At 40.0% G+C, this 23,903-nt stretch overlaps 2 protein-coding genes across 5 annotated transcripts in view; both read right to left on the reverse strand.

Moving 5' to 3' along the window:
- The window catches only part of LOC124378386 (B-cell receptor CD22-like), a 66,868-nt gene that overhangs the window by 9,481 nt on the left and 33,484 nt on the right, over positions 1-23,903 (reverse strand). The gene's annotated exons all lie outside the window — the stretch shown is intronic.
- Positions 603-21,918, reverse strand: LOC124378395 (B-cell receptor CD22-like). 3 transcript variants are annotated; one of them, XM_046838064.1, is made up of 9 exons: positions 21,707-21,913; positions 19,375-19,443; positions 12,873-13,217; positions 3,366-3,614; positions 2,291-2,533; positions 2,024-2,105; positions 1,898-1,940; positions 1,687-1,787; positions 603-843 (listed from the first exon to the last, which is right to left on the reverse strand). In XM_046838064.1, exons 2-9 carry the CDS (start codon positions 19,430-19,432, stop codon positions 837-839), a joined length of 1,128 nt encoding a protein of 375 aa, XP_046694020.1. In that variant the 5' UTR covers positions 19,433-19,443; positions 21,707-21,913; the 3' UTR covers positions 603-836. The 3 variants fall into 3 exon arrangements, with proteins under 3 accessions (XP_046694020.1, XP_046694019.1, XP_046694018.1); XM_046838063.1 differs by lacking the exons at positions 603-843; positions 1,687-1,787; positions 1,898-1,940; ... (1 more) ...; positions 2,291-2,533; positions 3,366-3,614 and adding exons at positions 8,717-9,316; positions 9,488-9,586; positions 9,697-9,739; ... (1 more) ...; positions 10,058-10,306; positions 11,470-11,718 and having other exon boundaries at positions 21,707-21,918; XM_046838062.1 differs by lacking the exons at positions 603-843; positions 1,687-1,787; positions 1,898-1,940; ... (1 more) ...; positions 2,291-2,533; positions 3,366-3,614 and adding exons at positions 8,717-9,316; positions 9,488-9,586; positions 9,697-9,739; ... (1 more) ...; positions 10,058-10,306; positions 11,470-11,718 and having other exon boundaries at positions 21,707-21,918.

Raw genomic sequence — 23,903 nt, forward strand, 5'->3', positions numbered from 1 at the left:
AATCTACAATAAAGTGAAATCACAACATTAATAAAATAGATATTTATCAATGCATTTTTATAGTATGTAGATCATTTTGATGGTAAATGTATAAGTAGCTCTTATGCTGTAAAAGTGTGTGCACCCCTGGTCTAGATAATTGACCACAAACATAATTAACAACAATGATATTTTTTGTTTTTGTGGTTCATCACAAATTACACATCAAATTCCATGCCATATGTATATTTGAAGTTTAAATGAAATAATTATGCTTATAAATCGCTTGCATTTTAAAGTACGTGCAGTCTGATTATATAATCACTTTATCCTGCTCAGTGTCACATTGAATCATTTCCAGGATCACAGAGTGCCAAACATTTCCACAAAAGCTTTTACCTTTTACAAAAATAAACTGAAATATTCGTAAAAAGCATATGACTTGAAATTAGTTAATAGCTTTTATTGCTTAAGAGTAAAACAGTTTATATTTTGGAGAAAGATAATATATGATAAATATCAGCTATGTTAGCTGGATAGCTTGTTGCTAACAAAACACATGACATCATAAGGAGTGATAAGAGAAATAAAACACTAATGGATTACTAAATGCACACGCAATATTTACATTCAGAACTAAAGTATTTATCATTGAGAATCTACAGCAGACTGAAACAGTTCTAACCTGCAGACAGCAGAAAAAATACTTTGTACTTCTATAAAATGATTAAAGTTGATTTAAATGGCTGTAAGTTGCTCATGTTGCGAGAGTAAAGAAGCGATTCAGGTTTTCATTTCAGTAAAGAGTTCTCTCTATTCATCAGCTGTTTCAGAACTTCTTTTCTTCATCATGTTCCTCAAAGTCTGGAAGAAAAAACACACACAGGAACATCAGAAATGTGTGTTGAAGTAGAACATGTTGCTGACATTTATAAACATCAGTTGTGTATTAAAACTCACATTTTTAAATAAAGTGAAATAAAATATAAAAAATATAAAAATGGATTTTATTAAATTAATAATCTAATAATGGTTTTCATTGAAATGTAAATTCAGAGCCATATACTGTGGGTTAATTACCAAAAAGCCATAACCGTACTTAGAGAACGAGGAGAAGACCAGCTTTCCCAGCAGGATTTACTGGACTAATAAAAGGCAACGCCAAAGTTGAGAAACATCAAAATAAATTGCCAAGCAGGACCTTCAGATAAGTCTGGAATTTCACATGTCAAATAGCCAAAAACCAATGACAAATACAATGAGAACATTTGACCAGAGTTTCCATCACCCACACAGGTCTCACAGTGGAGGATTATTACCACATTGTGCAGGAGATGAGTAAAAGCTATATTTCAGGTAGTAAAGGAGCAAAGATTTCTGTAGAAATGATGAAGGAAAGTAAAGACAGATAAACTTGGAGCTTAAAGGGTGTTCATTTAATCCACATTTTCTATTCATCAACAATATATTGATATCTGCAGTCAGAAGGCAGTGGACTCAATCTTCATTATCTGGAAGCAATTGCAGTAAATCACACTACCAGATGAGGCAGAAACAGAAGGGTTATGGTGAACATAAGGACACTAAGAACAGCCTCTTCATCAAAATAATCAGGGATTAAAATAGAAAAACATGAGTAAAAGGGGCTCCTGGCTGATGACCAGCACAATAGCACTGTAGGATGTGTGTCAAAAAGAAATGACTCACCTTTGCTGGCATCTAACAAGTGTGTGATAAACATCATCAGATTTCCGGCCTGCAGGGTCGAGAGCTGCATACGTGTCATCTTTAACACTCAACCCAATGTTCTGCAGAGAGGAGGGGTGAAGAACATGAGCAGGTTCTGCTGAAGATCTTTACAGTAAGAGTTTATTATGAACAAAGCAGCCACCTGATGGACAGGTCTGTATTAACTCACCTGATGATCACCTTCATCTGCCTTTTTCTTCTGTTTCCTACATCTACTCAAAAAAGTCAAATATTTCTCCATCGTAAACATCTTCATAAGAATTAATGATGAATTTATCAGCACAATTATTCCCACCTTAACCAGAAGAGTGCAAAGAGAAGAGCTGCAAGTCCGAACAATCCGAGTCCAACAGCCACATACACAATTATAGAGCCACCTGATACAATGCACACACACACACACACACACACACACACACACACACACACACACACACACACACACAGAAAATAATTTAAATACTTCAAATTAATAAAATATCTTCAGTTGAACGAAGTTCATCCACAGTACAGAATGTAAAATGGAGCAGTGATGAAACAGTAATGTCTAAACATCTCTCACCAGTTATAGTGATGGACACTGCAGCTGATCTCTCAGAGCCGAGTTTATTCTGAACCTCACAGTAGTACAGTCCACTCTGTAGAGCTCTGTAACTCTGTCCTGATCCTACAGGTGATGCTTCATTCTCCTTAAACCAGGTGTAGTTCTCCACAGGTGGGTTTGCATCACTGCTGCAGGTCAGAGTTACTGAACTTCCCTCCACAATCTCACCTGAGGGGCTAATGGACATGTTCTTCGGAGGATCTAAAGAGTTTCAAGATAAGAGTGAAGAAAGCAGGTCATTGTCATAATTAATGCTTTTGGATTATGTTTCTTCAATATTTTTCAATACTATTTTTTATGAATTTTATTGAAATGACTAAAACAAAACTAAACCTCCTACAAATCACACAGGTCTGTTGTTAAATCCCATAATAATTCCTTATATATTTTCCAGAAATGATTAACATGTGCTTCCTTCCATGTGAACTCCTGGACTGTTGGTCAGGAATTTCTGTGGCATCAAGCAACATAAAGCAGAGTGTAAATGGAGGGTGGAGTCGGGAGAAGTGAGTGATGAAGATCCCACACCTGTATGTAATTTTAATAACATGTGTTCTGTGTTTCAGTGAGGGGCAGTGAGGATAAAGGGAAAAGCCTTTTGTGTGTGTGTTTGAGAGAGAGAGAGAGAGAGAGAGAGAGAGAGAGAGAGAGAGAGAGAAATGAAAAAGTGAGAGGTGAGTTGTGTAGGTTCTAGTCAATGAAAAGTGAAATTAAACGAGACTAGAAATAAAAATTCCAGTCGGCTTTAAGCTCTGTCTCCTTCTGACTGCTGTGGTGGACACAAGGCTCAGTGTTCAGCAGAAACAGAAGAACTAAAACCAAAATCCTCTCAGAGATCAGTGAAGGAGAGCAGGATTCTATACCAATACATGAATGAGTCTGTGATATTTAACATCTAAACTCCACTCAGACAAACTGCTATGACTCTGATACTGACATTTATCACTAACATCATTTTTATTACACAAATCATTTGTGTTGTTTTACTTTATTAAATACTGAGATAATAAATAAGAAGGTCAATAAAACTCACATCTGACACTGAGGTATTGAGCAGGAGATGGGAGATGTTCAGATCCTCTTACAGCACAGTTATAACTGCCTGCATCCTCACTGCTGACCCTCTGCAGGTGGAGTTTGTTGCTCTTGAAGGTGTTTGTGGTTAAATCATGTGTGTTTTTGTACCAGATGAATGTTGGATCAGTCAGACTGCAGGTGGTTTTACAGGTCAGAATGACTGATTCTCCCTCTGTAACTTCTGCAGGAGCGATCAGCTGAAGATCTTATACAATGAGAGAAACATTAAATCTGAATCAGTGAATAATCACCTGCTCACACAAAATCTTTTGTAAATCACCTGAACTACAAGCAGAAATGTTCAATTTATCAGTTTATTTATTATTTTGTGGTGTTTCATGAAAACAGTAATTCAATTAGAATGAGTTTTTAATTCATCTGCTACAAAACTCCTGTAGCTAAAAGGAGATTATGGTCTGAGTGACACATGTAGAGAATAAGATGATTTTATTTACCTGTAACTCTGAGTGTAATTCCAGGAACACCCTGATATTTATCTTTAGTTGTTATGAATCTGAAGCAGTACATGTTTTCATCTGATTTCTTCACATCACTCAGTCTGAGGGAGAAGTGATTCTGTTCATCTCCTAAATACTCCACTCTGCCTGAGTAACCTGATTCATTACGCAGATCAGTCGCTTCTACACCCTTAACTGGGTTTATAAACCAAAACCTGTTTATCACTGTAAGACCTGTTGGATGTGTGTAAGTGGCCTCCATAACCACTGTAGATCCTTTTACAGCACAGAGATGTAGTTTGCTGTATTTCACACTCCATTGATTCCCAAGAGCTCCTGAAACATGACACATGAAAGAGGTGATTAGAGATCATTATCCTGAGCCCCATAAAACACTGAGTTATTTTACAGCTTCTCTTCTCTCCTCTGGAACTCCGGGGCAGAAAAATACAAACTATTCTTTACTACTGGAAGGAAACTGTGCAGGATTTAGACACAGGTGTCTTTATTATTATTATTATTATTATTATTATTATTATTATTATTATTATTATTATTAATGTTATTAAGACTGTGTATATATTTATACAAAAATTAGAAAAAGTGTATAGAAATATATATATATATATATATAAATTTCTATACACTTTTTCTATTTTTTGTCATTTCTTTTTCAGGACAGATGATTAGATAGATAGATGCAAAGGCGGTATATATATATATATATATATATATATATATATATATATATATATATATATATATATATATATATATACAGTTGTGTTCAAAATTATTCAACCCCAATGCTGTAAATGGTTTTAGGAATTTAGTGTACATTTGTAATTGTATTCAGAATGAAATCCTACAAGGACTTCTTAAAGAACCATATGCAACTAAAATGACATCAATTAGTTTTGTAATACAGTAGTAAATGTTTCTTTTGTGAATTCTTCATTGACATAATTATTCAACCCCTTAAAGACTACCACTCTGAAGAACAGAGGTTCAATGAAGTGTTTTCAATCAGGTATTGAAAACACCTGTGGATATCAGGAGCAGCAATAAAGCCTAATAAGCACCAATTAGGCAGCTTTAAAATGACTGTGATACTCAGCTCCTTCTAGACATTTACTGGTGTGGTTACAAACATGGTGAGGTCAAGAGAATGGTCCAGGAAGACAAGAGAACAGGTGATTACTCTTCACAGGAAGGGCAATGGCTATAAGAAGATTGCAAAGATGTTAAACATACCAAGAGACACCATAGGAAGCATCATTCGCAAATTCAAGGCAAAGGGCACTGTTGAAACGCTACCTGGTCGTGGCAGAAAGAAGATGCTGACTTCGACTGCTGTGCGCTACCTGAAGCGTAGAGTGGAGAAAAGTCCCCGTGTGACTGCTGAGGAACTGAGAAAAGATTTGTCAGATGTGGGTACTGAAGTTTCTGCTCAGACAATACGGCGCACTCTGCGTAATGAAGGCCTCCATGCCAGAACTCCCAGGCGCACCCCCTTGCTGTCCCCAAAGAATAAGAAGAGTCGACTGCAGTATGCCAAAAGTCATGTGGACAAACCACAGAAGTTTTGGGATAGTGTTCTGTGGACTGATGAAACAAAATTAGAACTGTTTGGGCCCATGGATCAACGCTATGTTTGGAGGAGGAAGAACAAGGCCTATGAAGAAAAGAACACCTTGCCTACTGTGAAGCATGGCGGGGGGTCAATCATGCTTTGGGGCTGTTTTGCTTCTGCAGGTACTGGAAGCTTCAGCGTGTGCAAGGTACCATGAATTCTCTTCAGTACCAGGAGATATTGGATGACAATGTGATGCAGTCCGTCACAAACCTGAGGCTTGGAAGACGTTGGACCTTTCAACAGGACAATGATCCCAAGCATACCTCCAAGTCCACTAGAGCATGGTTGCAGATTAAAGGCTGGAACATTTTGAAGTGGCCATCGCAGTCACCAGACTTAAATCCGATTGAGAACCTCTGGTGGGACTTAAAGAAAGCAGTTGCAGTGCGCAAGCCTAAGAATGTGACTGAACTGGAGGCTTTTGCCCATGATGAATGGGCGAAGATACCCGTAGATCGCTGCAAGACACTTGTGTCAAGCTATGCTTCACGTTTAAAAGCTGTTATAACTGTAAAAGGATGTTGTACTAAGTACTAAGATTGAATGTCACTTGGGGGTTGAATAAAACTGATAATGATGTGAGCTCAGAAAAGACATTTGTGGTTATTTCATTATAAATGTTATGTTATATTTGTCTGACCTACACGTGCCTCTTTGATTTAATTGTAAGCAGGATGACTGAATGATCATAATCAATGTCAAACCGACCAAAACAATCAATTTCAGTGGGGGTTGAATAATTTTGAACACAACTGTATATATATATATATATATACACACACACACACACACACACACACACACACACACACACACACACAATAATTGACAGAAACAAAGACAACTGTGAATAAAGACACAATAAAATAATGATTAATAATAAGACAGGGATGGAGACACTGACTGGGTGCTTTGTGGTGAAAAGCGCTAATATACTTATTTATGCACTGAACACGACTCACCTGAGATCAGTAGGAGAAACATCAGACAAAATTGGGGCTCCATTTTGAGGGACATCACTACTAAATGTTCTAAAGGAAAATAATAATAATAATAATAATAATATATATATATATAGTAGACTGTTTATTCAGCTTGCATATTTCTTAACTGCCATAATATCATAACCTTCCACTTCTGCACATTTCCTCTTCAATGCCACAGCCTAAGAACATCTATCTGTACTTCTTAATGATGTCCACACGTCTCTGCACTGTTATAGCCTTTATTTTAATTCACATGCTGTACATATGCTACATATTTATCTTCACTATCTATCTATCTATCTATCTATCTATCTATCTATCTATCTATCTATCTATCTATCTATCTATCTATCTATCTATCTTATGATATGAGGTGCAGTTACCAGTGTGACACTAAAACAGGTAGAAGTAATAACTATTTTTTACTTAAGTACATGTCAGAGCCAAGACTTCTTTACTTTCACTTGAGTAAAAAATGTATAATCAGCACTTCAACCTTTACCCGAGTATTTTAAAACATGAGTATCTGCACTTCTACTTAAGTAAAGGATGTGTGTACTTTTTCCCGCTCTGATCAGAAGTAAAGCTATAAAATATTCAGGACAGTTTGTAACTGTTTTATTTTATTTATTAATCTCTCAGATTCTCTACATGACTCATTATTTAGCCACATTCATTTACATAAACAACACCCCCAAATCACCATATACTGTAAATATCGTCTTTTAAAGTTTGATTTTATGGATATATTTTATGTTTTATTATTGCAAATATGTTAAATATCAAATTTTAGCCACAGAGTTTGAAAATTGATATGAAAACAGACCTTGTCACTATTTCATAATCATAATTTATCAGAATATTGAAGTAATAACTTTATGTTCAAGAAAAAGTAAAAAAAAAAAAACCTGAAAATAAAATAGTTTCTCACAGTGTGACTCGAACTTCCTGTACGACGACCAAACAGAGAGAAAGTGTGAGAGTTGAACGGGTCGGATGTTTAAGTTGAGTTGTTTATGTGTTTTGTTTCCTCTGTCACTGAATCAGTTGCTGCAACTGAGAAAGTGTTGCTTTCTACAGTAGTAACATGTTGTGTCTACATTGTGCATATCATTTTTACCATCTCAGTCCAGAAGGGTGAAAGGAAATGGAGTGGGGTTGAGATAAAACCACTGCATCTCCCACTGAAGAAGTGAAACTAACAGCATGGCCATCATCACCCTGAACAACTCACACACACACACACACACACACACACACACACACACACACACACACACACACACACACAAACAAGGAAAAAACACGTGTTGAGCATAGAGTCTTGACTTTTATAAAAATGATCAGGGTAATGTTTAGATTTGGTTTGAATGTTTTATATATACGTTTATATTTGTGTCTACACTTCATTTTTTATTGTTTCAGTATTGTGTTTAGTTTAAAAGTAAAATCCTGCAGATTGGAGGAGACTGTGGACTTGAACAGGCAGAAACAGTAAATTTTGCTCCTCAGGATGGAACACAGTGATCACCAGAGTAAAAAGATTGAAAAAACACAAAGGAGCCAAGTGACTCCTTTTTTCCCTTGTGTTCCCTTGTATTTTCCACCAGATGTCGCCCTTGTCCCCCTCTGTCACTCGTCATTTTCTTATTGTTTCTACCCCTGTCTACTCCCCCCGTGTCTATTAAATTCCTCCTTTTTCTCTCTTTTTCAGATTGATTGTTATGGTGCTTGTTTCAGATCTTTATCTTCCAGTGTCTCCAGCCTTTTCCTGAGTTTTTTTATGTAAGTCTTTGCGTATAATTTTTTTTTTCTGCTTTGCATTTTCATGAGAAGATTGAGATTTTTTTCACATTCTTAAATGTTTTGTTCCTTTTAAAGTTGTGGAATCTTGTTTACTTTTTTTTTTTTTTTTTTTTTTTTTTTGGGACATTCTAATTAAAGAATGAAATTTCCAACTTGTCCAAGTCTGTATCTGCTTTTTCAGCTTTTAAATGTTTATTTGAGTGGAAAAAAATACAAAATGATATTTAAAGCTTTGCTTATGCCCAGAAATTCTACTCAGAAGGTCAAGAAGGTTTTAGCAAACGTCATAAGAGCAACATCATAATGTTTACATCATCAACAGTAAAAAATAAATAAAAATATAAATAATGAAATAATAAAAAAACACTTCACTGTTTTAAATGAGTTTATAGCAGTTATTACTTTAGATTTATCAGTACAAACACATGAGCTGCTTAAATCTATAACACTGATCTACAATTTACAGTTTAGAGAAAGTAATACATCAGAACTATCTTCAGTAATGTTAGATGACTAGCATGTTGCTAACAAAACACACACTATCTGCATTGAAAGACTGATATTCTGTAATTCCTGCTACATGTGCCAGGGGGCAGTGGTGGTGTAATGACACTCCAGTCTGAATTGATTCTTGTCAGCTCTAATGGCACTTTAAAGATCATATCTGTCCTTCAGGTAGTCACTAACATCACCTGAGACATGCAGGAGAGCAGAACTTCAGAGTTCAGAGTTTATCATAGATTTGGTTGAAGTAATTTAATATTGGTTTAGCAAATATTTTAGGGTGGTAACTCCACTTGAACATATTAAACTGGCACTTAAAACAGCAAACACACACACACACACACACACACACACACACACACACACACTGGTTTGAAAGGATTAAAACAGTTTTAAATGGCTGTAAGTTGTTGATGTTGCTGGTGTAAAGAAGTGATTCAGCTTCTCCACTTCAGTGAGGAGTTCTCTCTATTCATCAGCTGTTTCAGGACTTTTTCATCATCATGTTCCTGATAGTCTGGAAGAAAACACACACAGGAACATCAGAAATGTGTGTTAAAGAAGAACATGTTACTAACATTTATTACATCAGCTGTGTATTGTAACTCACATAATTGAATAAAAAGAAGTCACATGACCACATTACTCTAATCAAATAGTGGTTTTGAGTTTAAAAGCTAAAACTCACTTCCACATTGCAGTAGTCAGAAGTGAGCGTGTCATCAGGAGGACTGGGATGAGAAACCTGTGCTGCATGCATCTTGTCTTTAGCCCTCAGCACAACGTTCTGCAGAGATGAGGGGTGAAGAACATGAGCAGGATCTGCTGAAGATCTTTACAGTAAGAGTTTATTAGGAACAAAGCAGCTACCTGATGGACAGGTCTGTATTAACTCACCTGATAGTCACCTTCATCTGGATTATTCTTCCGTCTCCTGCATCTGCTCACATAAATTCTAATTGTTATTCATTGTAAACATCTTCAGAGGAATTAATAACTATTCGATCAGCATATTTATTCTCACCTCAGCCAGATGAATAAAGAAAGAAGAGCTGCAAGCCCCAAAAGTCCAAGTCCAACAGCAACATACACAATTACAGAGACTGGCGCTAGAACTCACACACACACACACACACACACACACACACACACACACACACACACACACACAGAAAATTGTAAATATCTTCATTAGTAAGATGCCTGATCCACCATTAAGTGTAGCTCTAAACAAACAGGACATCTAAACATCTCTCACCATTTATAGTGATGGACACTGCAGCTGATCTTCTAGAGCCGAGGTTATTCTGAGCCTCACAGTAGTACAGTCCACTCTGTAGAGCTCTGTAACTCTGTCCTGATCCTACAGGTGATGTTTCATTCTCCTTAAACCAGGTGTAGTTCTCCACAGGTGGGTTACTGTCACTGCTGCAGGTCAGATTCCTTGAACTTCCATCCACTATCTCACCAGAGGGACTGATAGACACTAAGACATTCTTTGGAGGATCTAAAATAGACAGGAAGGAACAATTTAAATAATTTAGAGATAATAATATCTGGTTCTGCTTTAACTTACCCCAAACTGAGACAGTTCGCGAGTAGAGGGCGGAGACGGACGGAACGAGCGGTAAGACTGCACCTGTAGCTGATGAGACTAATCAGTGTGCTGTGTATTAGTCCGGAGACTTCAATAAAGAGGAAAAAGACACCAAGCAGAGGAGAGCGGAAGAGTCGCCGAAAAGTGATTGAGAGCAGGCGGATGCAGACAGAAAGGCCGGCCGATACGCGAGAGTGTGGGTGAGACCCGGGGTGAGGTCTGGGACTCCGGGGCGAAAGTGGAAGTATATCAGCTCTCAAGCTCTCAACAGGTGGGTTAGCAGAACTGCTGCAGGTCAGAGTCACCGAACTCTGAAAGATCTACAGAGTTTTGTAATAAGAACGAAAAAAGCATGTCATTTCTGCTTTTGTCCACTTGTCCCACTTGTTTTCCCACGACTGTAGAGTTTCCTTTCGTCTCAGTTTCATTGATTGCATTTTAACATTGTTTGGTGAGCCGTGTGTTCTCCTCCTGTTTCTCAAGGAGTTCTTTCAACTTTGTATGTGTAATGTTTTTTTTTCTTTATTTTTAATCAATTAATTGTATTTAATTGTGATTTTGTTTGCTCTGGGAAATTGAACCCCCATTTTTTCTATATTTAGCATTCTGAACAATAAACACCACCACATTAATAACTTCATTAACAAAACACTTACTGCACAACCATTTCCCACCCTCACTGTATCTGTACACACTTTCTTCATTTTCTTTCTATACTTATATACTAGTTTATATACTGTATATCAATATATTATTTTAAATATTATCTATAAAGTAAATAGATTATAGTTTTCTTTGTAATTTTTTATCTAATCAATGAAATAATTCTTTGACCTTTTTTTATCATGTCTAAAAATCAATATATTTATGTTTACTTTCTTGAAACAGTATCATTAGTGTATGTTTTGAAATACACTGAAATTCAGTTCTAATTCCACAATGAGAAACAATGAAAGAAGCTCAAAGTCACAGTCAGTGTCTCATTACTTTACTTTACATTCATTCCTGTGAATATGGAGTGATTTGTTTTATTTACATGTACAGATTATAAGAAGAAGTTAAATAAAACTCACATCTGACACTGAGGTATTGAGCAGGAGATGGGAGATGTTCAGATCCTCTTACAGCACAGTTATAACTGCCTGCATCCTCACTGCTGACCCTCTGCAGGTGGAGTTCGTTGCTCTTGAAGGTGTTTGTGGTTAAATCATGTGTGTTTTTGTACCAGATGAATGTTGGATCAGTCAGACTGCAGGTGGTTTTACAGGTCAGAATGACTGATTCTCCCTCTGTCACTTCTGCAGGAGCGATCAGCTGAAGATCTTAAACAATAAAGAAATCCGCTAAACTCTGCTTTAATTAATAGTTGCTATTTAGAAATAGAGAACTTTTTTTAGTAAAAGGATCTGAACCACTATTAAAGCTGAAAAGTTTTAAAAAGAAAGAAGTTTTAGGTTTTGATTTACTGTGTTTACATTGAGGTCTTCCATGAACTACTATTAATTCAAACAAATGGTATATTATAAAACAGTGGTCCCAACCCCCGGGCGGCGGACCGGCACCGGTATACATAAATTACATTATTTCCGTTTAATTTATTATCTAATTTATTATTTATTTATTACACATCTGTCTATGACTCACTCTTGATTCATGTCACGATGCCTCGGTCACATGTCTTACCTCCATCCGCTATCTTCTTAAAGGTGCTCTGGCCGCTAACACATAATACATTACCGCTAAACTCAAACACCCAAGCAAGCAAAATTAACTAAAACAACACAGTGGATTCACGTTCATTATTATATTTAGAAAATACTAGTTTTTATGGTTGTATCATTTTATTTTGTTGTATTTATCCACCACACCCTAAAGGCCGGTCCGTGAAAATATTGTCCGACAATAAACCGGTCAGTGGTGCAAAAAAAGGTTGGGGACCGCTGTTATAAAAGACTAAAATAAAGATTATAAGAAGTGTATAAAAGTAACAGAATGAATATAACACCATTGTGTGATTTGGTGAAAAGTGCATTACAATCATCTTTTATTTAATCAATTCCTCTCCAAAACTCTCCTTGAAAATAAATAAAGATTGGATTTTCTCATAACCCTGGAGAAAAAATAAAATAAAATTTTTACCAGTGATAGCGATGATTTCGATTAACTGTCATTTTAAAATCAGAACACAATTTGCAATTGTCTTTGCTTTTTAGTTTTTTTTTACTTCATTACCCATCAGCTACGGAGTGTCACATGGCTCACTAACCGCTCTCACCTGGTTATGCCTGGTTACAACCTATTTAAGTTTTGTTGGCTGCGTTTCTTGCATTAGCTTTTGTCATGTGTCTCTTATGTTGCAGTAAATTTTTTTTCTGTTGTCCAGAATCCATATTCATGCTTATGTTCAATTTAATTATGATATCTCCTATATCTAAAAGATTAGTGATGCATGAAGAAATAAGATGATTTTATTTACCTGTAACTCCGAGTGTAACTCCCGGTTTCCCCAACCATTTTTCCTTCTCTACATTTGTTATGACTCTGAAGCAGTACTTGTGTTCATCTGATTTTTTCACATCACTCAGTCTGAGGGAAAAGTGATTTTGTTCACCTTCTAAATACTCCACTCGGCCTGAGTAACCTGGATCATCACGCAGATCAGTCAGCTCTTTATCTGGAGCTGGGTCTATTACCCAAAATGTTTTGGTCACTGTAACATCTGTTGGATGTGTGTGAATGATGTTCATAAACACTGTAGAACCTTTTAACGCACAAAGCTGTGTTTTGTTGTGTATCACACTCCATTCATTTCCAAGAGCTTCTGAAACATGACACATAGAAGACATGATTGGAGGTTATGATCCTTAGCTCCATAAAACACAGTTATCTTACAGCTTCACGTCTCTATAATAGAGTACAACAGCATTCACCAGTGGTTTAACAACATTATTATTATTATTATTATTATTATTATTATTATTATTATTATTATCATTATTATTATCATTATTACTGTTAGAAATGTCAAGTGTCTGTGTAAAAACATGTGCAAACATAGTAACACCATACAATAAGTATAAAAAAAAGAATAGAGAATAGAAAATAGTCACAGTCAATTCGAATGCAGTGGAAACTAGTACATAGAGCCATTGTGGTGAGAAGTGCACATGCATCATCTGTCAGTGGTGCAAAAGTAGGACCCAAATGCAGGACGCAGCAATAAAGCTAAACAGAAGTCTTTAATGCAAAATAATCCAGAAAGCACACAAAACAAAGTGTCCAAAAACTTACGGTCCTCAGGGTAAGATAATTCACACAAAACCACACAAGAACACATGTCCAAAAACTTATGGTCCCCTGTGTAAAGTAATCCACAAAAACCGGGCAAACACGTACCGTCCTCCAGGGGAAATAGTCCACCGAGAAAACGCACATAAACAGAGAGAACAAACAAAAAACACCCGACCGGAATTTGACCATGGAGCTGGAACACGTGCTGCAGCAGAAGCTGGGCGGTTTCTTTGGCTGAGGGCAGTTTAGGGAGTGGTATGAAATGAGCCATCTTAGAAAACCGATCTATCACAGAAAAAAAGGCGGTATGACCAGCAGAGGGAGGCAGACCGGTAACAAAGTCAAGGGCTATATGGGACCATGGGAGGTGTGGAACGGGAAGCGGTGGAGGAGACCCGCCGGGGGGCATCTGGAGCTCTTGTGCTGGGCGCAAACAGGACAGGCGGCCACAAACTGACGAACGTCTTCCCTAATAGTGGGCCACCAAAAACGTTGCCGCAGAAGGGCCAAGGTGTGAGGGGTTCCCGGGTGGCAGAAAAGTCGAGAGCAATGGCACCACTGGAGTACCCGTGAACGGAGCTGGTCCAGGACGTAGAGCCTGCCCTCCGGACAGCCGGCTGGGGTGGGTTGTCCCGAAGTGGCCCTGTGCACCCTGCGTTCAATGTCCAAATGAAGGACCCTGACGGAAAACGGATGGGGGTAGGATGTGACACGGTTCTTCGCCCTCCTCCTCGCCGCAGGAACCCAGTCGGGACAGGGCATCCGGTTTGCAGTTTTTGGAGCCCGGACGGTAGGAGAGTGTAAAGCAAAAACGCCCAAAAAACAGCCCCCACCTGGCCTGCCGGGGGTTGAGGCGCTTGGCTGCGCGCAGATACTCCAGGTTGCGATGGTCCGTCCACACAATAAACGGGTGTTCGGCACCCTCCAACCAATGACGCCATTCCTCAAGCGCCAGCTCCTCGCGATCCCCGATGGAGTAGTTCTGTTCCGCGGGATATAGTCGGCGTGAAAAGAAGGCACATGGATGGAGGCGGTTGCCGGTGGCACCTCTCTGAGACAGAATGGCCCCCACACCCTTGTCCGAGGCATCAACCTCCACAACAAATTGCCGGCATGGATCAGGCAGGGTAAGAACAGGTGCAGATGTGAACCGGGTCTTGAGCTCCAGAAAGGCCTGTTCCGCCTCGGAATTCCAGGTGAGTGGCTGACGAGTAGAGGTGAGTCGGTGTAGTGGCGCCGCGATGGTGCTAAAACCGTGGATGAACTTGCGGTTAAAATTAGCAAAACCTAGGAACCTTTGCAGTTGCTTGCGATTCTCCGGTTCGGGCCACTCCTCTACGGCGCGGATCCGGGCCGGATCCATCTGAACACTCCCTGCCGACAAGATGAAGCCCAGAAAAGAAGTGCTGGACACATGGAATTCACATTTCTCAGCCTTCACATACAACCGGCTCTGAAGTAGATGAGTGAGAACAGTGCGCACATGGCAGCGGTGTTCCTCCAGCGAGCGGGAGTAGATCAGAATGTCGTCCAGGTAGACAAACACAAACCGATGGAGCATGTCCCGAAGAACGTCGTTGACCAGGGCCTGGAAAACAGCAGGGGCGTTAGTGAGGCCAAACGGCATGACCAGGTACTCATAATGGCCTACTGGGGTGTTAAAGGCTGTTTTCCATTCATCCCCCTCACGGATGCGAACCAGGTGGTAGGCGTTGCGGAGGTCAAGTTTGGTAAAGACGGTGGCTCCCTGGAGGAGCTCAAAAGCCGTGGACATCAAAGGCAAGGGGTACCAGTTCTTAATGGTGATGGAGTTAAGCCCTGGGTAGTCGATGCAGGGGCGGAGGCTCTTGTCCTTTTTTTCCACAAAAAAGAAACCTGCCCCCGCCAGGGAGGAGGAAGGGCGGATGATCCCAGAAGCGAGGGACTCCCGGATGTAGTCCGCCATAGCATCCCTTTCAGGACCAGTCAGGTGGTAGAGGCGGCCTCGGGGAGGAGCCGTTTCCGGCAACAGGTCAATACTGCAATCATAAGGACGGTGGGGCAGTAAAGACAGGGCTCCAGCTTTACTGAAAACGATGCCCAGATCATGGTACTCCGCAGGGACAGAGCTGAGGTCAGAGGTGGATTCCCCACCAGAACGACTAGGAGTCTGGGGAATTGAGGAGAGGCAGCTGGCATTACACGAAATCCCCCACTCCAACACCCGGCCACTGGTCCAATCCAGGTAAGGGTTGTGCCTCTGCAACCACGGGAACCCGAACATGGCCGGCGCTCGCGGTGATGGGATGATGAGAAACGATAACCATTCGCAATGCTGTTCAGCGATGGAAACGAGGAGAGGCTTGGTGCGGTGGGTGACCCGATGGAGAATATGACCATCAAAAGCGCGGACCAGGAGCGGTACAGGAAGAGGTTCGGACTCAACGGCCAGTTGACGAGTGAGCTCTTTGTCCAAAACCTCGGCGTCCGCCCCGGAGTCAACAAATACCGCCAATTCCCGACTGCGGCCCTGGACATCGACCCGAACCTTGAGCAACGGCCTAGAGGGGGCTGGGAGTCCTTGGCCCGGCGTTGGCCCCACGTTCAACGCCGAGCCCTCTCTTTTGCTGGACAGGTGGCAGCCATGTGTCCCGCCTTGCCACAATACAAACAGAGTCCCTGAGAGCGACGCCTCTCCTTTTCACTAGTGGAGAGGTGGCGGCGGCCAATCTCCATGGGTTGCGGAGGCAGACTAGACGAGGTATTGAAGTGAGATGGGTCAGAGGGAGAGACGGGCTGCCAGGTTCCACGGAACCACCTGTCCGAGCGGAAATCCCTCATCCGTCGGTCGATTCGGGTGGCCAGGCTGATCAGGGAGTCCAGATCCTCTGGAAGATCCCTGGCCGCAAGCTCATTCTTGATCTCCGCGTTGAGCCCCCAAGGAAGACGTCGTAAAGCGCCGTGGCATCCCACTCACTCTCGGCCGCAGCGGTGCGGAAATCCGTGGCGTATTCCACACGGATCGCCCGTCTTGAATGGTCTGGAACAACGACCGTGCAGCGTCCTGCCGGGGGGTGGCTAAGTCGAAGATCTCGCGTAGCTCCTTAGAGAACGCGCGATAGGAGGCACAGACCGAGGAACGGCGTTTCCACTCCGCCATGGCCCACCGTTTGGCCTTACCCGAAAGCAGGGAGATCACATAGGCCACCTTGGTGAGTTCATCTGGAAAAGAAGAAGGCTGAAGCTGAAAAGTTATTTCGCAGCTCAACAAGAACGGACGGCACTCCTCTGGTTGTCCTGCGAAGCGCTCGGGAGTCGGCAGATAAACCCCACACCTAGGTGCTGTTGGCGGGACGGGCGCCGGGGCGGCTGACGCGCGGCATGAGCAGTTGAGTTCTCCGAAACAGACACCTGGGCTACAGGGGCTGGGTTGCGCTGGAGAGCCAGTTCACGAATTGCGCTTGCCAGTTCCTGTATCTGCTGGTGATGAGAGGTGGTGAGCTGCACCAAAGAGGAGAGCTGAGACTGCACATCGTCCACTGGGTCCATGTCTGGCCAGATTGTACTGTCAGTGGTGCAAAAGTAGGACCCAAATGCAGGACGCAGCAATAAAGCTAAACAGAAAAGATCCGAAACTGAAAGCAAAATACGGGGAAAAAACGAAACCGAGGGACAGGGAAGTCTCAACGAAAAAACACGGAAGCCAACGAGACAATCTGGCAGCACGCATGAGAAAACCGTGTCTATTTATGTGATGGCAAGATGGCGGCCTGGACGGTTGCGGGTTCGCACTACCCCGGATATGGAAGCACCGGAAGTGCCCGCGCTGCTGGCTGACATCGTCCAAAACATTGTAAAACAGAATGCACAAAGAAGGAGTTCATTGTGTATTTGTGTGTATGTTTGAGTCCAGCCAATGACCTAAAGAGTCTGATAGCTTGTGGGAAGAAACTGTTGCAGAATCTGTTTATAATGGGTGTGTTTGGTCTTCATTGCTACTGGTTTTGAAGATTCAGGCTGTGGTGATTAAAGATTTCTATAATGGAGAGTACAAGAATCAGCTGTCCTCACTTTCTACTACAGGGTCTTGCAGTCTGGAAGAGTGCGATTTCCAAACCAGGCATTGATACAGCTTCTTAAAAGGCTATGAAGTTCCCTTTCAGGAACTCGAGCTGTGTCGCAACACTTTGGAAACGCTTCCACCTTGCTACAGCTCTGAATCACGTGTGTAATCTGTCTAATGGAAGGCGTGGCATCACCGGCGGGGTGACGTCATGACCAGTTAGCTATAAAAAGCACATGGAGTAAAGCCGGCACCAGCTTCTGTTTGTTCATGATGCACTCTGTGTGTATTTTGTCATTGTTTGTTTACTTTTTTTGTTCAAAAAACAAATTATGAAGGCTTTGAAAAAAACTAAGCACACTCTCAAGCTGTGCCTTTGGGTAGCTTGCATGGGAGCAGAGCACGATATTTTGGTTCTTGAGGAAACCCACTGCATGCACTGCGCTTGCATGTCTATATGATCACTCTGCTCCCAATGTGCACTCACTAATAATTATTATAATTATTGAGGCTGTGTATATAATGCATTGATAAATCCTGAAGATATGTTGAATATCACATCTTGCATGCATTTGAAGTTTTAGAGATTTTTTTTGAGTGATTGACTTTCATTTCTAAATGTAATGGCTATCTATGTCTCGAGCGCTACCAAAAAGTGCAGTACAAACTGGTGGTCCTGCAACAAAAACAGCGTTTATTATACATTTTAATTTAGTAATTTAATTGTATTTATTTATTCCCTCCATGCCATTATGTGCATTGAGTGACAAGTGCCTGATGGCTTACTTTCAATTTCTGTAGCAGTTTTGTTGTGTGGATGGCTTGCTAGCCCAACGTCCACCCTACTTCTTTCACAGCCAGGCTTGGGACCATCCATGGCAGAGTTCTTTATACCAGATCCCAGAACCGAGCACCCATGGGGGGATAAGGGGCTTGGACAAGTGCTTATATTATAAATTAATTTGATATTATCATTATTGAAAGTAGTAATATTATTTGTATTTTGTTATTATTATTATTGAAACTGTGGAATTTTGTCAAACTTGATTAAATTGTCTGATATTAATGTATGATTTTGTCAGGATCTTCCGAGCACACGGCGCCCATCTTGTCGTTTTTCCCGTGCCTGCCGGTATTTAGGGACACCATAGAGTTTAGCTCGGCACCAGATTATCTCGTCAGCTTCCTAAGGTCCTTGGGAATACTTTTGCCACCCTGCCTGCTCTGGATCTTGTTCCTGTACTTGTTCCTGACCCTGATTGTGACTCTGTACCCTGTTCTGTTCTGCTCTGCTCTGATTTTGACTTTGGACTGGTTTTTGGTTTGTGATTCTGCTCTGCCCTTCTTTGTTCTGTTTGGCGGATCTCTAAATCTTAGACTGTTTTTGGTTTGGTCTCTCCCTGCATCGTCCTGTTTGCCTGTGTTTTGACCCTGGACTGTTTTTGGACTTTGTTTTTGCCTTGCCCCTTTTCTCAGTTGCCTTATTAAATGCCCCTGTGACATCCAGCATTTGGGTCCTCCCATCCAGTCCATCATGCAACCTAGATTCTGACAGAATAATCTGGCCGTGCACTGTGTCCACTGCTTTCCTGACAGTTTAGTAAATGAATCATGATTAATGGCATATCCTAAATGTGTGACTCACCTGAGATCATTAGGAGAAAGATCAGACAAAGTGGGGATGCCATTTTAAAGGAGAGCATTGCTTAATGTTCTATATAAAATAAAATAAAAAAAACATAAATTACAAAAAGCCACAATACATCTTGTGTCCACCACACTTCATCTTGCTCTCACCTACCTAGACAATAAGAACCTCTAAAATTAAGTGTTTAACATTCATCTCAGCATTCAACACCAATAATCCCTCAGCACCTGATTGGGGATTGGGAGGCTGAGCATATTCGGCCTGAACACCTCATTTATGGTGTACAAATGTGGTCAAAACAAAGATAAACATGGAGCAGCCACTTACCTTTGCACATCCACAGCTCCTCTGTGGAGATCATTAATAACACCAAATGTATTGATGTCCACCTGGCAGAGAACCTCAAATTGTCCTACAACACCACATCCATAAAAATGAAAGCCCAGCAGCATCTCTATTTACTAAGAAACCTGAGCAGGGCTCAGCGCTTACCACCTAACGACATTCTGCAGAGCATCCTGAACAACAGCATCAGTGCTAGGTTTGGAAATTGTGTCATCTCAGATCTTAAGACCCAAAAGTAGCAGATAATGAACACAGTAAAGGAAATCATCAGGGACATGTTCACAACATGCTGCATCCATAATGATGCAGGTTAACAGAGAATGAAGAAATGCATGAGATTTGAGGAAGTGTGTGGTTAAGACCTTTCACTGATTATGCCCTTAGGTTTTATGTTTCCTCTTTTTTTAAGAATAATTGTTGTGGGTGAGGGAAGTGAGCAAACACACAGTCAAACCGCCAAACACCCACACACAGTGCACAATATTCCAAATGTGATTAAGGTTTATTTTAAATTTTGATATCATAATGTGTTCATGCTTTCTGTAACATTTATATTTGAAAGAATAGGAACTGTTTTGCTTGGTGTGTATGTAGATTTGTGTGTGTGTGTGTGTGTGTGTGTGTGTGTGTGTGTGTGTGCGTGCGTGTGTGTGTGTGTGTGTGTGTGTGAAATTCATCAAAAGTAAAAGTAGGACATCTTCACTTATTTGAGCTGAACTCAACATCTTGAGTGATCATCATTTTCACACTCAAGCAGATGAGCTTTAAAATGAACTTCACTTTAAAGTTATTTTTGCTGTTTTATTTGTGTCCTTCTTTGTACTCCTTCAGGTGAGAACCTTTTACGTATTTCATAAATAATAAAACATTTAAGAGACCCTCCACACTTTAATTAATTCACTGCAATAAACCACCTCGCTGCACTCTGAACTTATTACTATAAAATTGAGTAAATAAATAAAATGCTCTATACAATATTTATGGTTGGATTTATGGTCCTAGTTATAAGTGACTATGTGACCAGATACCCAGAATCATTCCCACTCCATATCAACACTAACTAAAAAATCAGCCCAAGCTTTGTCGGTTTGTTTCACTAATGTTTATCTGTTTGTTTCACTAGGGACAGGTACCAGCTAGGCATCACAACCAGCCCATACCATCTGAAGGCTGACAGCCTGGTGGAGTATTTCAACAAACAATGAAGAACATGTTTAAAAAGTTTGTTATAAGATCTACCATCAGGTGCAAAGTTGACCAGGGGTATAATTTGATGACTTGATTAAGTGAATTACACAGGCCTGATTCATTACCATCCTGGCCCTGTGCAAAAGGTACTGGCAACTGCCCCTCAATGCCAACATGCCATTTTTGATATCCACTACACTGGTCACTAGCATCATGCAATGCTGAGAACTGAAGGCGTACTGCTCATAGCTTCTTCAGCATAATATCCTCTAGGTTTCTTTTGCCAATTCTACATAGAAGCAGTGTGTACTAGATATATTGCACACAAATAAACACAGGTAAAGTGCTGAATTTGCGCTGGAACTTGTTCACCTCATGACAGCAAAAGAGCCAAGAAAGCAGCATGGTGGTTAAAACTGTTAATAATAAATAAATAAATAAATAAATAAATAAATAAATAAATAAATAAATAATAAATAATAAATAAATAAATACAATCTAACAAGGTTTTAGAACAGAAGAAACATGAGTCACTGGAAAACATAAACACATTAAAATTATAAAGCGGAAAATCCCCTTAAAACAGTAAAAGAAAAGAAAACCCACTCTACTGTACATCACCACAGAAACACCAAATGACCCCAATGGCACATAGCTACAAAGACAGCAGGATAGACTCGCTTACATTCTAATTCCGGAGCTCTCATTTACACATGAACAACACTCACTTTAATCTGTTCAGTAAATGTAGATATTAGTCTGATGAGTGAATAACGAATAATAAAGAGTTTCTTACCCTGCCGACTTAACCCTCACGTCCGACGACCAAACAGAGAATAAGGAAAAAGAATGTGTGGGTAAGAAGTGTCGCTGATGATGTTCTGCAAACAATTATGTTTTCTCTTTTTTGCTGAATAATTTGCTAAAACTAATAAAGTGTTAGAAAAACTTGAGTATGCATACTGTAGTGCACATTATCTTTTACCATCTCAGTCTACATGTCCGGGTGCATCTGCACCTGAGGAAGTGAAACTCACAGCAAGGTCATCATCACTTTAAATCTAAAAAATGAACATATAAACAATTTAAAATGACAGGCAGAATAAAAAAATGGGGAACCAGGTAAGTTTGGGCCACTGTCAAAAAACATGTGGTCAAAACAAGATTGAAAAACTAAGCTGAGAAAAAGAAAAAAAAAAAAAAAAACAATATAACAAGAAACCAGAAACAAAGAATAAATGACTTAGTAAAGAAAACAGAGATCTGACCATATTATTTCACAACCACGAAAGCTAGACTTCTAGCAGATGTGCACAGTCATCTGTTGAAGGGCAGGACTAAGAGCAACAGAAAAACACAACATTGGCAAGAAATTTTTTTGGGTACTCTATTCGCCAAGATAATTTTGAAGGGTCACCAAGTTGAAGGATTCCAGAAAATATTGTTGAGCTACAAATAAAAGGTGTGAATTTTGTTGATAAATATAATCAAAAGTATGCAATGATTAAGGATGTGTTAATGTGATGTTAATTGTCATGTTTTAAACTGTTACCTTGGGAATTACATGGGCAATGCTGAGCTGAGACCTTAAGTAGACAATCCAACAGATGGGCACCAAGGAGAAAGAAGAACATACAATTCTTCCTATGGCTGGTACACAAGTTTCATTCTAAACTTTTCAACAATTGCTACACCTCGTTCTATACTTTTTTTTTTTTACAAAAACTGCAGAAAACCAAATTAATTAGACATTGGACTGTGAGACAATTTTTGGAAATGTGAGTGGTTAAGGCAGGAGATGATTTACCCTGGGTGTTAGATATGGAATATTGAGCTCAGAGAAAGTGATGAAATAGACAAAGTGAAGGCCATCAAATAGTGTCCAACAGAGTATCAGATTGATAAGAATAAGTATCAATGGAGTTAAAATATAAATTCTAAGCAGAGTTTGAGACTGATAAGTTTATGCATCTTAATTAACCATCCTAATTAAGGACCAAAAAATATTAAATCATAGAATATAAGTACTTAATGTCCTTTGAATTGGAGTGACTGCCCAATAACATAAATGTAAATGTAAGCATAAAGCCTAGGACAAATTAGCAGATAAGATACTTCTTAGGGCTTAGTTACATAAGGCTGGGTTTACAATTTCTGCTCTACCAATTCAATGTGTGGCATGGACCAGGAGGGCAGAATGTGATTGCTGACTACTTGGGAAGGTACCCAGGCTTTACGTAGCCGAGAGAAGGGAAAGGTGATGTGATGTGACATATTTGCATTTAATCACCAATTCGTGAACAGTTCATAGCCTCAAAAATGATGATACTACAATGAATGGACATTATCTGTCACCCAGTGGAGGATGAGTACCCTTTTGAGTCTGGTTCCTCTCAAGGTTTTTTCTTCATACCATCTCAAGGAGTTTTTCTTGCCTCCGTAACCTCTAGTTTACTCATTAGGGACAATCTTATTGGGACTATATTATATATAAAATTGTATAATTGTAAAACAACATAAGCTGCTTTGGGACATTGACCATAGTTAAAATCTTTTAAAGAATTTACTTGAATTGGACTGAATCAAATCAAACCTCCCCACTGTGCAAAAAAAAATATGTCTTGAGCTTTGTGAATTGTCATAATAAAAAATATATATAATTCAGGTGTTTCAACTTTAGATCTGATAGTTGGCTATACATTTGAGATTTTGTCTTTTTACTCCATCTGCTTTCATTATAGTGTTTACCTCCGGTCTTCCGGTTTTGCGGCAAGCACTTTCGAGTTGGCAGCCATCTTGCCGTTCTACCCGCACCATCCAGTATTTAGGGACATCAAATGCCTTTACTCCCTGCCAGATTATCTCACCGGATTCCTAAATCCCTGAGATTACTTTTTCCACCCTGCCCGCTCTTGTCCCTGTCCCTGATCCTGTCCCCGATCCCTGTTCTGCTCTGGTTTCTACTCTGTTTGCTCTGTTTGCCCGCTCTGATC

The sequence above is a fragment of the Silurus meridionalis genome, chromosome 24 (genome assembly GCF_014805685.1).
Source record: "Silurus meridionalis isolate SWU-2019-XX chromosome 24, ASM1480568v1, whole genome shotgun sequence".
Lineage (NCBI taxonomy): Eukaryota > Metazoa > Chordata > Actinopteri > Siluriformes > Siluridae > Silurus > Silurus meridionalis.

Coding starts and splice junctions, on each gene's coding strand:
- LOC124378395 (XM_046838062.1), bottom strand. CDS start 19,432: ATGCTCTCCTTTAAAATGGCATCCCCACTTTGTCTGATCTTTCTCCTA. Junction 11,719..12,872: donor AGTTACACTCGGAGTTACAG/GTAAATAAAATC, acceptor TTATTGTTTAAG/ATCTTCAGCTGATCGCTCCT. Junction 9,587..9,696: donor CAGATGAAGGTGACTATCAG/GTGAGTTAATAC, acceptor TCATCTCTGCAG/AACGTTGTGCTGAGGGCTAA.